This window comes from Topomyia yanbarensis, chromosome 3, assembly GCF_030247195.1.
Source record: "Topomyia yanbarensis strain Yona2022 chromosome 3, ASM3024719v1, whole genome shotgun sequence".
Taxonomy (NCBI): Eukaryota; Metazoa; Arthropoda; class Insecta; order Diptera; family Culicidae; genus Topomyia; species Topomyia yanbarensis.
Window position 1 is genome coordinate 175,954,040 of NC_080672.1, and position 16,702 is coordinate 175,970,741.

Below are 16,702 nucleotides of genomic sequence, written 5' to 3' on the forward strand. Positions count from 1 at the left end.
AGCAAAATAAATCAACGCTGATGATGATGGGTAGAGCGAAAGAGACAACTAATACAACGACACTATGTTAACCGTGTTTGCAAATGAAGCTCGCATGTACAAACGATTTTGTGTACGAATAATTATACATAAAAGTGTGCTGGATACGAGCACAACACAAATAAACCATAGTATTCGATTAGCTCAGTCGCGTGTTGGACAGCACTGGGTAGCATACCTCCACAGCCAGTGTAACGAACTTCTAACTCAGCTACACTGGCTGTGAAAACACACAGCACAGTGATCTGCTCCGCTTGCTGTTCAAGCGGCAACTGAGCGTGTGCGGCGAAATCCGTCCGTTTAAATAGTCGATGATGACGTCATTCATAGAAGCGTTGCGCGATAGGTACACAAATCTGTCGTGCTGGACTAGGGAAGCGCTATCTTCTGTGTTTAAATGCGCGATATTTTGACTAGGTTGTTCATTATTTAAATGTTTAATGCCATGATATCAAAAATATTTGAGTTTATCTATTGGAATCTATTCTTAGAAGTATTTCGGGGCGATATGCACAAAAAAATTGAAAATTTATCGTGAGATGGCTGAATTATATACGTTTAAAAGGCATAGACGTCAGTACTCTGAACTTCATATCTTTCAAAGTTGGAGTTCACCCAAAGTACCGTGAAGCAGCTCTTAACTCTGACACATGGCCGCAAGGCATATTGTTCAGGGAATTTGAGGATAGCCGTACCCAGAACATTTGGTGCCCACCGACTGATTTTCCTACGCCTTCGGAAGTCGCATGTATTCCGCTAAGTCAACCCGGCCCATCAACCCTACAGAGGACTCCGCAACGATTGGCAATGCCACTATACCAAGCTACACCGCCATTGTGAAGGAGTGTCGACGCTGATCGCATACTGGGACGCAATGCAGTTGGTACAATGGAAGCCCTCGATCCCCCCGCTACAGTCGAGCCCTTGCAGCCAGCGTTCAGCAGTCGTCCCGGTCCTGTATGTGTGGGTGGAGAAGGGGTCTTCCAAGCCGCCTTTCTCGGCAAGTATTATACAAATTGTAACGATACAACGGTTAAACCGATTCACGCTTCTAGTTCATCGTCCAACACTCGCCGTAAGCTACTACCGTCCCGTTCCTGCTCTCCGCATCGCTCCATCGGGGTTCAACGCATACTGGGACGCACCGCAGTTGGCACTATGGAAGCCCTCGAGCCCCCCGCCACAGTCGAGCAATTGCAGCCAGCGATCATCAGTCGTCCCGGTCCTGTGTGTGGGATGGGTGAAAGGGTCTTCCAACCCGCCACAAATGGCAAGTATACATCTGATCCGAACACTTCAAGCGCTGATGTATTCTTCGCTTCCAGTAATTTGCCTTTTGCTCTAACATCTTGTGACGAGATGTCAACTATTTCTGTCGCCGATGATGATCGCTGCATTCTGGAGCGCGATGCAGTTGATTCGCCCTCTGCAGAACCTGATCCGTCATCCAATAACATCGAGATTTACTACCAGAATGTTGGTGGCTTAAATTCATCAACGGACAGCTATTTGCTCGCGACCACGGGCTGCTGTTATGACGTCATCGCCTTAACCGAGACGTGGCTCAACAACCGTACTCTGTCTCCCAGGTGTTTGGTTCAACATTTGATGTCTTCCGCTGTGATCGCAATGCCCTCAACAGCCGCAAGACATCAGGTGGTGGTGTACTCATCGCCGTTCGCCATGGTATAAAAGCCCGAGTGATCAACGATGAGCGGTGGGAGAGCTCCGAGCAAGTGTGGATATCAGTGAAACTTGCCGATCGCAATCTCTTCCTGTGTGTCGTGTATTTTCCACCTGACCGAATTCGTGATTACAGCCTGATCGATGTACATCTTTCCTCCGTTTCTTTCATCACCTCGATCGCTGCCCCATCTGATGATATTGTTATACTGGGCGACTTTAACTTACCTGGCTTGACCTGGTGCCCAGCAAGTAACGGATTTCTACGATTGGATATCGAAAAATCTGTGCTTATCAACAATGCCAGTTGTATCTTGGACAACTACAGTAGCGCAACTCTTCGGCAAATTAATAATATCATCAACGAGAACGGACGTACATTGGACCTCTGCTTTGTAAGTGCCCGGGACTACGCTCCGTACTGCTGCGCCGCACCGACACCTTTAGTCCAGCATGTGCGCCATCATCCCCCACTACATCTTGTACTCGCTGGTAACCTAGGAGTGAGTTTTGAAGACGTCTCAAGCTCTATCGTCTACGATTTTAAAAACGCTGACTACGACAGCATCGTTAGCACGCTGTTGGATATAAATTGGGACGAAAATCTTAACAATGATGACGCGAACGAAGCAGCGATGACGTTTTCTAATATTCTTAACTACCTAATCGACCGTCATGTGCCAAAACGAACAGTCAGTACAAATCAACACCCTCCCTGGCAATCAACAGTGCTTAGACGATTAAAAACTGCCAAACGAGCCGCATTTAAAAAGTTCTCGAAGCATAAGACACTTGCATTACGAAACCACTACTTTCAACTCAACCACGAATACAAACAGCAAAGCAGACGTGCCTTTTTTAGATATCAGCGAAACGTCGAACGTCAACTGAAATCCAAGCCCAAGTCGTTTTGGAAATATGTGAACGAGCAGCGAAAAGAATCCGGGTTACCATCTTGTATGTCATTAAATGGAGTTTTAGGCACCGACACTAAGGAAATTTGCCAATTGTTTTCCGACAAATTTTCAAGCGTTTTTTCCGACGAGAACCTTTCCCCACAACAAGTCGCTGCCGCTTCAAATCTAACTCCTTCTCTAGGACGAACCATCAACCGAATTTGTGTCGATAATGCTGCCATTCTTGCAGCAAATTCCAAGCTGAAAGCATCTAGTTCCCCGGGTCCAGATGGCGTTCCTTCGATTTTTGTCAAAAAGTGCATCAGCGGGCTTCTTGAACCACTTCGGCGAGTCTTTGTGCTATCACTCAATACTGGAACATTCCCTTCCTGCTGGAAAGCAGCGCACATGTTTCCAGTTCACAAAAAAGGAAACAAATCGAACATTGACAATTATCGAGGAATCTCGTGTTTAAGTGCAGTATCAAAACTATTCGAGCTGGTTGTCTTAGACCCTCTTTTCTTTCACTGCAAACACTACATTGCAGACGATCAACACGGATTTATGCCTAAACGATCGACAACGACTAACCTGCTCTCGTTCACAACATATGCAATGGATGGATTCGCTGACGGATTGCAAACCGATGCTATTTACATGGATCTATCTGCGGCCTTCGACAAAATCAATCATGATATCGCAATAGCGAAGCTGGACAAACTCGGTATTCATGGACAACTTCTGCGCTGGTTTCGTTCCTACCTCGAAGGAAGGCAGCTCCAAATCAGCATTAAGGACTGTCTATCTACACCATTCTTCGCTACATCCGGTATCCCACAAGGAAGCCATCTCGGTCCAGTGATATTCCTCCTCTACTTTAATGACGTCAACATCAAATTACAAGGACCCCGCCTTTCTTTTGCCGACGACATGAAAATTTTTCAACAAATACGGGATAAAACCGATGTCGAGCTTCTTCAGAGGGAATTGGACAGCTTTAGTACGTGGTGTGATCTAAACAGAATGGTTTTAAACCCGAGCAAATGCTCAATCGATACGTTCACGCGGAAACGCCATTCGATTCAGTTTAACTACCATCTCTTCGACTCGAGTATTCCAAGACACTCTAACGTCAAGGATCTCGGAGTCATCATGGATTCGGCACTAACGTTCAAACCACATACATCATCCATTGTGGATAAGGCTTCAAGACAGCTTGGGTTCATCTTCCGAATAGCGAAAAACTTTAAGGACGTATACTGTTTAAAATCTCTCTATTGTGCGCTGGTTCGCTCAACACTGGAATATTGTTCAGCTGTTTGGAACCCTTACTACCAGAACGGTGTCGACAGAATCGAGGCCGTCCAACGCCGGTTCATACGCTTTGCACTCCGACATCTTCCTTGGCAAAACAGATTTCAGCTGCCGAGCTACGAAAACCGTTGTCAGTTAATACAGCTCGATACTCTAAGCATCCGGAGGGACTGCTCTCGAGCCCTGTTCGTCTCGGACTTACTGTCTGCCAGGGTGGATTGCCCTACAATCCTCGGACGCCTCGATCTTCAAGCTCGCGTTCGAGCTCTGCGCAATAACTCTCTTCTGCGAGTCCCATTCAGGAGAACTAACTATGGGCGCCAGGGCGCTGTTACCGGACTCCAGCGTGTGTTTAACAGTGTGGCGACGGCGTTCGACTTCAACCTGACAAGGAATTCGATAAAAACTAAAATTATTCGTATTCTGAAATGTAATTAGTTTAAGTAACCACCATTGGGGCCAAGGGGTCTGTTGGTGACGGTACAACAAATAAACAAATAAACAAATAAACAAATTGGACCACTTTTCGTTACATACCATTTTCGTAGAATTTGCAACGTGCACCCCTATATCGAAAACAAAGACGTAGTCCTACGTCAAAAAATCTCTACATAACGCGTTTTTAGAATTTTGACATTTTGCTTGGTTACTGAGATATAGCGAGAAACGTGCTGAATTTTTTTTAACTTTTTGCTTCAAATGACTGTATCTGGGGACTGGCTCAAGTTATCCTGATGTATAAGATGGTTTGATGTGTACAACTACCTTAGGAACACAATGGCATAATCATTTTCAATATAAAAATACATGAATTGTGAAAAATGCAGCTTAAGTTTTAAACTGGAAATATAGCATATTTGGCAACACTGCAACCAAACATAACTCTTTTTTCTAGATTCCCTGAAATATTTCCTTCAAAATGCATTTCACCGATTGTTTATAGACCAAATGAAGCCAAAGATATGAATAAAACTTAAAAATTGATGATTTTTCTTCTATGGGAAATTTTCCATGCACGATTATGACACGCCATACAAATTTTGTCATCAATACACACCTATGACACGTGTGAGTGCGACTTTTGTTTAAATTTTAAATAAAAACTCGCAACATAGTCAATCGATCTTCGTAATATGAGAGATTAACACAGAATAGATAGAAGCATTCTTTGAATTGTTTATACCGTTTATAAGTTTCAAGATATTCAATCTCAAACTTTAAAAATCGTTTTTCTCGAAATGCGCTTATAGCCGCTTGTCACAAGATAGCACATCAGCGACGATATATCGTCACTGTTGTGCTATTTTATAACAAACGCCATTTAGCACATTTCGAGAAAAAACGATTTTTATAGTTGTAGATTAAATATCTTGAATTTTATAAATGGTAGAAACAATTTAGAGAAGACAGCTGATGCTTCTATCTATTCTGTATTAATCTCTCAAATATTACGAATATCGGTTGACTATATTGAGAGTTTTTGCTAAAAATGTAAACAAAAGTCGCGCTCACACGTGTCATAAGTGTGTATTGATGACATCATTCGTATGACGTGTCATAATTATGCACGATAAATTTCCTATGCAAATAAAGCATTAATTATTAACTTTTATTCATATCATTGACTTTATTTAGTCTAGAAACAATCGGTGGAATGTATTTTCAAAGAAATTGGTCAAGGAATTTGAAAAATAGCAATTTTTGGTTACAGTGTTGCCAAACAGGTAATATTTCCAGTTTAAAAGTAAAACTGCATTTTTCTTGCAATACATGTAATTTTATTTTGAAAATGTTTATGCCACTGTGTTCCTAATATATTTTTACCAATCCCAGGATATGGTGATTTTAAGCAAAAACTCACAATTTCCCATTACGTTTCTCGCTATATTTCAGTGACCAAGCAGAATTTGAAAATTCTGAAGACGCCATCTTGTAGAGATCTTACAGGCGAGCAATGCGGCATATCTAACTTAGTTTACCCCAAAATGGCGTTTGTCATAAGAAGCACAACAGCGATGACATAGTATTGATTGAAGAACTTAGATATGTTTATTATCAAAGCATTAGTATTAATTCGTTTGTCCGTCTATATTATAGGCATTTTTCTCGGCTTGCCATTAATTTGGTTTGGCCTTTGAGATTTTTGGTACTGATATTGTCTTATGTTGATTTGAGCATTTCTCTGAGTCCTGCCACTGTACCGTTTAGTATGTGTTATCAAAATCATTGTGAAACATCAATGTTCTCAATCGATATCATATTCGAAGAGAGTGATAAGAGCTATGTGAAATGACTCATCACACGGTTAGGTGGATTAAAATCGTTTTTAGTGCAGCAACTGACTTCAAAAATCTATGTGCTTGATCGGGGTGGTCAAATTCCACAGGTTTGTTCCTACTGGATGTTTTGGTAAATTATGCAATCACAAAATATCATTATTGAATCGATCATGTTTAAAATAAGCCCATAGTGGTTACGCTGATAACAGAGTTTTTGCTCCTGTCTAATGGCTACTTTGTTCCCAATATGCCAACGTGCTTAACTGGATGAAAAGTGGAAGTTGTTTGCCTGAAGGTACTAAATCTGTGTGGTATGCGTCGTGAAGAGATTATTATACGGTCGGACTTTCTAACTTGTCGGAAATCATTAACATGCCACTGCGCCACATCAAATTTCATGCTTCAGAATCGTTATTGTGTCTGTAATCAGATTTTATCAAGTATTTTGCTTTATCAGATTTTATGGTTGTAAGCAATAAAACCGAGTAAACGACAGCGCGAAGAGTTATGCCACATTTTCACTATACTTCCTTCAAGCAACGAAGCCGCGAGCGATCGCAGTTTTAAAATTACATGTATCGTTAGTAGGACTCGCCGTCTGGGTCTGTGAACACATTAGCATTTTCAGCTGATGTTGCGTTCTATGGGTTGATGCAGTCCCAATTGACCATGAACTTTTTTTCGGGGCTTATTTATAATCAAAGTATGGCGCGCGGATAAAATATTCATAAGCGTACAAGATTCGCCGCGGTCAGGTTAACAATGTGTTCAAATCTTGCTCATCTTCTCGTTGAGAATGCCGTTTTGGGTTGGGGGATATTTAAAACGTTGTTAAACATGCATATTATGCGCTTTATTATGGTGATTAATTTACATTGCGGTGATCGGTGAGCGTGTGAAACAGCCGGAAGATATGGGTTCTACTGCGAGGATGTATTTACCGGTATATATCCTATATGATGACGATGCATAATCTCGTTCCAAAGCTGACTTCATCGTTGACCCATGTGTTAAACCCATCCCAAACAATTACTCTGAGATAAACAACTGATGCTGATACCGACAAACGCTATTGGCACAATTGATTAGCGGCTAAAATCGTCTCATTCATTCATATTCCATATTTTTGTATTCAATACTCGTGCTTCTGTACTTTGGGTGACTTCTACTAATTATCGTAATCCTAATAGGTATTTGGTTGTTTTATGAAAGTCAAACTAAAATAGTAAGTTCATTATGCTAAGCGTTTAGTAGTAGCTTTTTGTTCAAGCTGAAAGTTCTAGTTTGACGGCACAGATATATATGCTTAGAAAAAGTTTGATGTAACAAACATGATTGATGAATCATTATCGTCATGACCCACTATGTCCTAGATTTCCAGGTTACGGACTTTCAAGATCTTGGGCCGCCCCCACCCGAGCATCTTGCACAAATGCACGCAACAAGTCAGTGCATCGTCTACCGCTGAGTCTTCTTCCAATTTCTTTGCTGAGCTTTAGCTTTAACTGATCTCTCTTTGGGCATACGCACTATATGTACAGCTCACTGTAGTCTGTCGTATTTTTTAGCCTTGCGCTATCGACGTGGTTGTATCTAGTAGACTACCGCAGTTTATCCGATTAAGAACCATAGAAACAATGAAGTCCTATTCGCAGTCACAACACGCTTTTTTACCTCGCGGCTAACATCGCTATCGCATGTCGCTAGTTTTCTAATAGATATGAATGCGTTGACAACCTCGTTCCGTATCGCATCGATTTCCACTTCGAATACAAAACCGTTCGAACTGTATCACTTTCTACCAGTTTTCATGTACTTTGTCTTGCTAGAGTTTATAGTCAGTCGGATTTCTGTAGCATGTCATCCATGGAACCATGAACCATGTGAGATTTTGCGATCATTTTTCCGTTGCTTTGCCCATCACATTTCCGTATCGCACCTTATGGTACTATGTTGTGCCAGAGATTAGAGAGTGCATCGTCCTGCTGGATTACATCACGACATCACGAAAGCGTCGGATGTCTCTCTATTTTGACGCTTGATTTTGATCCATCCAGCGTCGTAAGAATCAGAGATCCGGGATCCTTTATGTTTCAAAGCGTTAATTTTTTCACTGGTGCGCTCACAGGTGGAATTCGCGAACGTCGTCTTGTGCCCCTACCATGCAACTTGGAGCCAAAGAATTGAAGACTTCTAGCGCAGATTCATACGATATGCGTTACGTCAACTGTCTTGGAATGATCCGTTGAACCTGCCACCATAAGAAGACCGTACCGTCGATTATTAGGACTACACACCTTAAAAGACAGTAGGCACGCCTCGCAAGCTCCCTTCGTATCTATCATTAGTTCTGCACAGTTTCGAAACCGTTTGTTGCCACTTTAGGTTAATTATGTATAGTTTAGTTACAGTTCATTAAGACTCAGTATCAGTTGGACTGAAATTGTTTAAATTCAAATATAAATAAATACAAAATTCAAATACAAAGAGAAGGTGAGTTCGCAAATTGTATTCTCTGAATTTATCCAGGGCTTCTCATTGCGTAAATATCTAGTCCCTCTCGAGACCTGTTTTCGTATTGCCCGACAAAGAATTCAGCTAACTAACACAACCTGTCAAACAGAACGGGAGAGAGTGCCCCCGTTTTGTTTAGCTGGAATTCGCTCCAAAGTAAGAGAATCCTTCTTTTGTGTATCTCGTCAATGCCGGGACATTTAATTTGGCCAATCACCCAAAGAATTACGAAAATTGATTTTTGAATAAAGCGTCGTTGTTAAAATACCTGGGTATTGAGACTGAAATAAAATGGCAAGTACCGAATAATAGACAGTCTTATTGAAAAGACAATCAGCACATTTCATAAGGCCCTCTGAAGTAATTGAATTTTCATTTGATTGCTTAATTTCTGGCATTCCGCAATATTACCCCATACATACCATCAGCTTACTTCGGGGCTGGGTTAAGAGAGATTTGTCTCAAATGAAAGGTACAACCTTCCCATCGGCTACTATTGAATTCTTAATTGATCTGACTTTCGCTTCCGAAGTTACGGGTTGAAGAATGCGGTTACACTGCAAATTCCCATATAAACTGGTACCACCATAATGTCAAAATTATGTAATACATATTGAAATGTGTGCAACATTACTTGGATTTGTGGGTCTAATCATTTATGACCAATCGAAGTATTTTTAACCTCACTAGCCACACATGATAGTTCTTGATGCCAGAGGAACTTGCCAAGCTCCAAATTAATGTCACATCTATCTCTCAGCGAATTTTTGACTGTCTTCATTTCAAATGAAAGATATGACGCTCTCATTGACTGATATTGAATTTTATTAAGTCACCCAGGAATTTCCCATATAAACCGTTACAATCGTAATACCTCAGAGGTTCAAAATCTACTTAAATGGACATCACATTATTTCGATTTTCAGATCTAGATCACTGATTGATTAAATTGATTAAAGATTCTTTGAAGTAATTGTCCACCATCAATAATTTCGGATATCCGGCTTCGGATATATTCCTGGATTCAAGTCATATCGGTTATTAGCTGATGACTGAACTGATTTTCACAAACCAAGTATCAAATGGAAGGTATAAAATGCGTTTGATTGCACCTTCGATGAACCCTCTTCTTCCACCCTTTCGAAATCTCATTGCTCACATTGACAGCATTAAAAGGCTCCGGTAGTCCGGGAAAGAGGATCATCTTTCAAAAGTGCCAAACTCACATCAGTTTTTCGGAGATATTTAGACCGATTTTCACAAAATTAGTCTCAAATGAAAGGGATAAAATCCCCATAGATTGCCATAAAGTTTCGTACGGATCGGTTATATAGCTTCAGAAATATAGGCTGAATCGTCCGGTCACATATATAGAATTCCCATGTAAGTCGGAGCAGAAATATTTTTCAAAAGGGGACGACATGAAATTTTAGAAATCGAATTCGTATTTTTGATTCCAAATGTATTTAAAATGCATGAAACGTCGAGTTTTGATGTAATCTTAAAAATATGTCAAAATCGACTTTTTTGGACACTGCTGACTTGTAGATGTATTTGCATGAAAAAATTACAGGATGTTATTGAAATGATGAAAGTTTCGATCAATTCGCTTCACCCAACTTTCTAAAAAAATTGCAGAAAACCTGACTTTTTTAAGCTGAAATCTTTAAACCACCCCTCCCCCCTCTAGAAGTAAGACGATATAAAATCTGGTTATCTATGGGGATATATAATATGTGATAAGACATTTTTAAATACAGAATTACGAATATTTCGATTATTCTCTATCAGTAAATGCAATTTCAAAACATGAAAAAATAAAATAAAATGTTTCAAAATTGTTATTTTATGTTCATTTAGTCTTTATTCATCCCTGTTGTCAGTATATGATTACTATCACAGATAAAAGTATGACGATTGTGGTGTATAGAAAAAACACATCGGCTTAATAATTTAAAATTCAAAACAATATTTTTTGTGTGCATAATCGGACAACTTTCAGCTATTGGGGGGTTCAACTCAAGTTGTCTATCGCAAAACCCCATGTTCAGAAAAAATGAGAAAGTTCACCAAGGGGGTGCATAATTGTAGACATTTTCATGATTATGAGAGTGTCTGCTGGAACAAAAGAACGTACGCTCTCTTGGCTTTTCATTGACATTCTAATCCATACTACTGACACATTCCAGTGTTAGGGGACAACGATGTACGCTTAAGAAACTTAATTGAATGCTTTAAAAGTCCTAACACAACGTTAATGTTATGGGTTCGTCGTTTTTCAGGTTGTCCTCTCATTCTGAGAGGTGAAAATGTCGCGTTAGGGGACAACAGTGCAAAATATTGGTTTTACAACCTCCACTTCAAAATACCTGCTCAATCTCAAATTATTAGAGCTTGCATTTGTTCTATGAATTCGATCATCGATATTCACAGAACAATACTGTATGCTTAGATTTTTGAGTTTGCAGGGAATTTTTTTCACGACCGATGCAAACGTTGCGTTAGGGAACATCACCAAAATGAACACAAACGGTGGCACATGAAGTGTTGTCCCCTAACGCAACTGAAGTGTTTGTTGAAGCTTAAACAAAGTGATGTATATTACTTCTAAACCTGTAAATAACTCAAAATAAAGATTTAAAATGCCAAACCAGTTGTATTTCTAGTTTCACCTTCATATGTATTTGACAAATGATATTTTGAAATCAAATTAATATAAATTGAAAAGAGGACACACAGCACACCACAGTGTGGCCCGGTATAGAAGAGATTGTGGGATCGCCACTTTCTAATAGCATAAGATCGCTTCAAGTAGTTTTGGTAAGTTGAATAAATTATTTTAATCGGAAAATATATGAAATAAAATTAATTGTTTATTAGGGTGACTCGAAAAAAATTATCCTTGTGGAACAAATAAGATTTTTTCAAGTAATTTTGGAGCGCTGACTTTATGTTTTGACACAAAAATCTTGAAAATAAAATTGACTGGTGATTAGGGCAGATCAGAAAAACGTCATTAGGGTAGTTCACAGATATTTATTTTCTTGATGCGTTACAAATAAACAACCCAGCAAAGGTAAGGCTGTCAAACGATTATACTTAGTCAAGCAATTATTATATAATGTTGTCGTGAAATACCAGTAATACGGTTGAAGTAAACATTTCGAAAGAGAATATTGCCCTTCCAGTTCAACCTTTGGCGAATGTGTAACCGTTTTTACTCATAGATCTGCAAAGCGACATTTAATAGTCGTGATTACGTGAAATTAAACAGAATGTAGTCGTTTTTGCGATTTTTGAAAAAGAATGGAAAGACCCAGCTTTTAGAAAATATTGATATATTGCAGTACTTTTTCATTGCAAAATTGCACACAATTGCGGTTTTAGAAAACTGGAGAAATTCGTGAATTTGCGGTTTCTGAAAATTGGGTATCCTCAGGCTAAAATTTTGATTTTAACGTGCTGTAAAAACATTAAAAAGCTGCGTTAAACTACGACGTTCAATTCGAAAGAATATTGAAGGAGGACGAGTGTCATTCACTATGACATTCGTCCGTGCGCCCTCATACTTGTTTGGAGTTCTAATGCATTCCGTTCTATATCTTTGGAATATCTTCGAACTCTGTTCTAAACTTGTTGTGTTATATCCTTAGATAGTTATCTATTGATAGATGTAATAAAAAAACTCGATTATTTTTCGATATTAAATATAAGGTAGGCCTCTCCCTTAACGGCATACTCTTCCCTCCTCTCCCAGGCCCCTTAAGCCGCTCATACAACTCCATGGCTGCGCAATTGCTGAAAATGGTTGGTAATATCCTTTTATGTCTATATCCTGTTCTGTAGGCTCTTAAAAGTAACTATGCAGAAGGATTTATCGTACTGTAATGAAAAGCATTAGGGGACAACACTCCAGTATACCCCCGTGAGAAAACGTTTTTAAAGCTTGTTATATACAAATAGCACATTTTTAGAAAGATATTGATGAGTACTAATAGCTTCCGAAAAGATTTCATAGATAGCGCTTTGTTTACGTGAAAAATTGAAAAAAAACATGATTTTTGCGTTAGGGGACAATAAATTTGCATCCAAAGATAATATCTTCGTACAATATATAAATAATAAAATGACGTTTAACATTACTCCAATTTATTTTAGTACAAACCTACCGATATGGTACGGAAAGAATCATTTCAATTACTAAAAACTATTATTACTGGTTTTCATTGATGGCCGTCATAAAATTCTTTTCAAAAATTTCTAAATATCTATGATTTGGAACCCTTAAACCTATTCCAACATATTTCAGAACAACTCTTACTTATATAAACAGATTTATTTTCAGAGTTGGCAGCACCCTCTCAGATTTTAATGCAACTTTCTGTACATGAAGACTTTGTCACTAAGAGCCACTCTGCATACTTTGTTTTTCCAAAAATGATCTAGACTGTCTTTTGAAAAGGGCCAAACTTTTTTAACTATTTTGTTCACATGGTTTTAGTCTAAAAATGACAAATCCTGCAAAAAATGTTGTAGGAGTGATTTTCGCAAAAAAAAAAATTAATAAACCATTTTAAGTAAAACGACATTTCGAGATAATCGAGTTTAGAATTTCGAATTACCACTGCTCTTGGTAGACGAAGCACGCTTGGAAGCGCTGTAACTTTCGATCTATTTCTCGGATCTCTATAAAAATTTGGGAAAACATTCTCGAAGAGTTGTACTTTCAGATAAAGCAATAAAAAATCGATTTTATGAAAAATGAAAGGTTTGTAACCCCTTAATAAAAATATACTTAATTGCTAAATTAGACAATATCTTCTCACAAACTGAGTTTTATTGGATTCTGAGATGATTATGACTTTCATTGGTTTAGTTTTCGATAAAAATACACAGAAGAAAAAAATCAGTTTGGACAAGAAATAGTTTTTTCAAATAATTTTTTTCCTTGAAAGTACCCAACTTGAAATTTTGATGGTAGGCAGGGAACATATCTTGGAACAAAATTTCATCCAAATCAAAAATGGTTTTTTTTGTAAATCAACTTTAAATTTTTAAAATCGATTTTTTCCAGTGTAAGAGTCAATGAAGAATTTATTCAATATTTTTATTCAAAAATTTGATTAATTTTGTGAAAATCACTCCTACAACAGTTTTTTGTAGGATTTGTCATTTTTAGACTATAACCATTTCAAAAAAATTGGTTACAAAAGTTTGGCCCTTTTCAAAACACATTCTACATCATTTTTGGAAAAACAAAGTATGCAAAGTGGCTTTTTGTGACAAAGTTCTCATGTACAGAAAGTTTTATTAGAATCTGAGAGGGTGCTGCCAACATTTGTTCGAGTTGGCGCAAAATTCGTCATATGGTACCAGAGGGTGCCTCACCGCAAATGTGATGCCAAATGGGTGTATAGGGCATCTTTCTGTCTTTCGTGGTCTCTTACTACAACACAACTAAGCAAGATCATCAATATATCGCTAGAAATATAATGAATAATTCATCAAATGTTGATTTCAATCTGATGCCTCAATGTTTCATTCTAGCTTCATTTGCATAATTGGCTGCTATTGATTTTTTATTGATTAGACTTCTGGTTCCGGAGTTACGGATTGAAAAGTGCGGCCGCACTGCAAATTTCCATATAAACTGTACCACCATGATATAAAAAAAGATGCAAAATTTATTAAAATGGGCGCAAAAATACTTTGATTTGCCATTCCCCCCACATTTCAAAAACCCTCTTCCGTAAACCCCCTCCCCACAGATTACACACGACCCTGCCCTAAACTCCTCCCCCTCAAGTTCCCCATCAAGTCACCTCCGCTCAAAGCCCCTCAACAGATCCTCCTCAAACGACCACCTCATGCACCGTCTTCAGACTCACCCCTGTCTCATCCCAATCAGCAACACCTAGTATGCATACCAAAACAGACTGGGGGTGGTTTCTTTGTGGGTTATTTACACCAACCCCCCCCCGCCCGCATGATCAAATAATTTTACCGAAAGACAACATTGAGCTAATGCTAATTTAGCTAATTAAATATTTTACGGACCTCTCGGACCCTCCTTATAGATCCACTGCTGATTTCAAGTGTTTCAGCGTCGACACATAGAATCTCAAGTTCGTGGCTGTCGATCCATATGCATATGTATGTGCAAATCGTACCGAATATGTAATATACATTTCCACTATTATATTGAACATAACCAGCCATGGATGCGTACTTTAGACAAATGAGAAAGGTACAATTTCACCACTAGGTGCATTAAATCAGGTTTTTCAATTTAACATTACCGTACCTGTTTGAAAACATTTTAAACGTTGTGATCGTTTAGGTACAAAGGATCCTACATGTAGTGCAAACAGTATTTTGCTTTTTACACTAACAGATCATGAAGGCCAAACTAAGTCTTAAACCGCCGATCACTGGTTCTGATAGTTTGAGTTTTCAATTTAGCCTTTCTTAATTTAGAAACTTTTAGTTTTTTTTATTAGGGTGAATTCGGGAGAGCTGCCTTATATTATATATTATACCTTATATTGTGAGATTGTCTTTCGAAGAGTTACTACACTGGAGAAACGATCCTTAATAAAACTACGAAAATATTCTCAATGATTATATGCGTCCAGTAGCATCGTGGAGCTCGGTATCACGATACACTTGCGGTTCTTTGACTGCGCGACTTGTTTTAAATCATGTATCCGTTGAAGAGTTGAACCCTTTTAAAATGCATTATGTCCGCGAACACGGGAAATGTCGTCGTGTGGCATCTCTGGTCGACAATTGGGTTTCCGATGGCAGAAGATGCGTAACTAAAATATATTATTTGACGTCAAAATGTCATTAAATGTTCCTATGTGTCAGGTATATGTTCTTATTGTGGTATATCCAATTTTATATAGCAGTTAACTTGAAGTTTCTTTAGCAAAGTTACTGTTCATCTGTGTATTTAAACGGGCGATATGTATCTAAGCATCGGTTACTTCGGTTTACTCTTTGAAGATTCCCAGACTAACTTTCCTCAAACGCATTAATTTGTGTTGATTTCATCTTAGGGTCAGAAACGAGAATTTCATCGAATAAATGCTTAATCGCAGCTCACGCAACAGTCTCCATGCTACCGGCGGCGGGGTACTTGTGGCTATCCATCGTCGATTGAAAGCGCAACTGAATGAGGATACTTTGGGGTCTGTGTCGAGCAGGTGTGGGTGCGAATCAAACTGGCTGGCTACGCACTTTTTCTTTGCGTGGTTTATCTTCCACCGGACCACACTCGCGATTTGACATTGATTGATTCACATACTGAGTCATTGGAACGCAATGAGGTATATATAGGTGTGACAGAACACATGGTTTGCTAGTGTTGGCAACCAAAAATATGTAAACAATCCAGAAGCACAACGGGTCGATGTCACACAGTGGGGCGAAAGTCAAAAAAGACGGTCAAAAGTCTTTCCTGAGTTTCACAGATGTTTTCATGCTTTGATGTCTTCAGGACAGTTTCCTAGGACTACATCCTACATCTTTTAGGATAAACACCCTAATTTTTCTTAAGGTGCATCTGTCATTTAAAAACAAATGTTTTTTAGTTCGACGACAAATTTTTTTTTTTGCGCGGAATCTTATAGAGTAATTTATTTTGAACAACTTTGATGAACATATCCGCCATCTGTATATTTTTCCTTAAGAGATATGTACGTTGCACCTTAAAATCAGTTTTATATCTTTCTCTTCTACAACTTAATTTTTTCTACATTGGTATGTTCTAGAAAGTTTTAGATATCGTCAAGACACATAACTTTTCTGAAGACTCCAATGATGTATGACATGTGTTTCGGGATATAAATCGATTTTTCTCTAAAAAACGTATTTAATCCACCTAACAGTGTGATGAGACATTTCTTATAACTCTTATCACTCTTCGGATATTATATCGGTTGAGAGCATTTAGAACTTGATGCTTCGCGATGT

At 38.7% G+C, this 16,702-nt stretch overlaps 1 protein-coding gene across 1 annotated transcript; it reads left to right on the forward strand.

Annotated features, from left to right (window-relative positions):
- The first annotated feature begins 694 nt into the window (after positions 1-694).
- LOC131687405 (uncharacterized) lies at positions 695-15,197 on the forward strand. The gene is made up of 4 exons (XM_058971487.1): positions 695-1,043; positions 1,095-1,515; positions 14,532-14,642; positions 15,120-15,197. Exons 1-4 carry the CDS (start codon positions 928-930, stop codon positions 15,195-15,197), a joined length of 726 nt encoding a protein of 241 aa, XP_058827470.1. The 5' UTR covers positions 695-927.
- Positions 15,198-16,702: the final 1,505 nt, after the last annotated feature.

Excerpts from the sequence above, each read along its gene's own strand:
- LOC131687405 (XM_058971487.1), top strand. The coding sequence starts at position 928 with ATGGAAGCCCTCGATCCCCCCGCTACAGTCGAGCCCTTGCAGCCAGCG. Across the intron at positions 1,516-14,531 it reads TCGAGATTTACTACCAGAAT|TTCCCCATCAAGTCACCTCC; the intron begins GTTGGTGGCTTA and ends CTCCCCCTCAAG. Across the intron at positions 14,643-15,119 it reads ATCCCAATCAGCAACACCTA|ATCATGAAGGCCAAACTAAG; the intron begins GTATGCATACCA and ends TTACACTAACAG.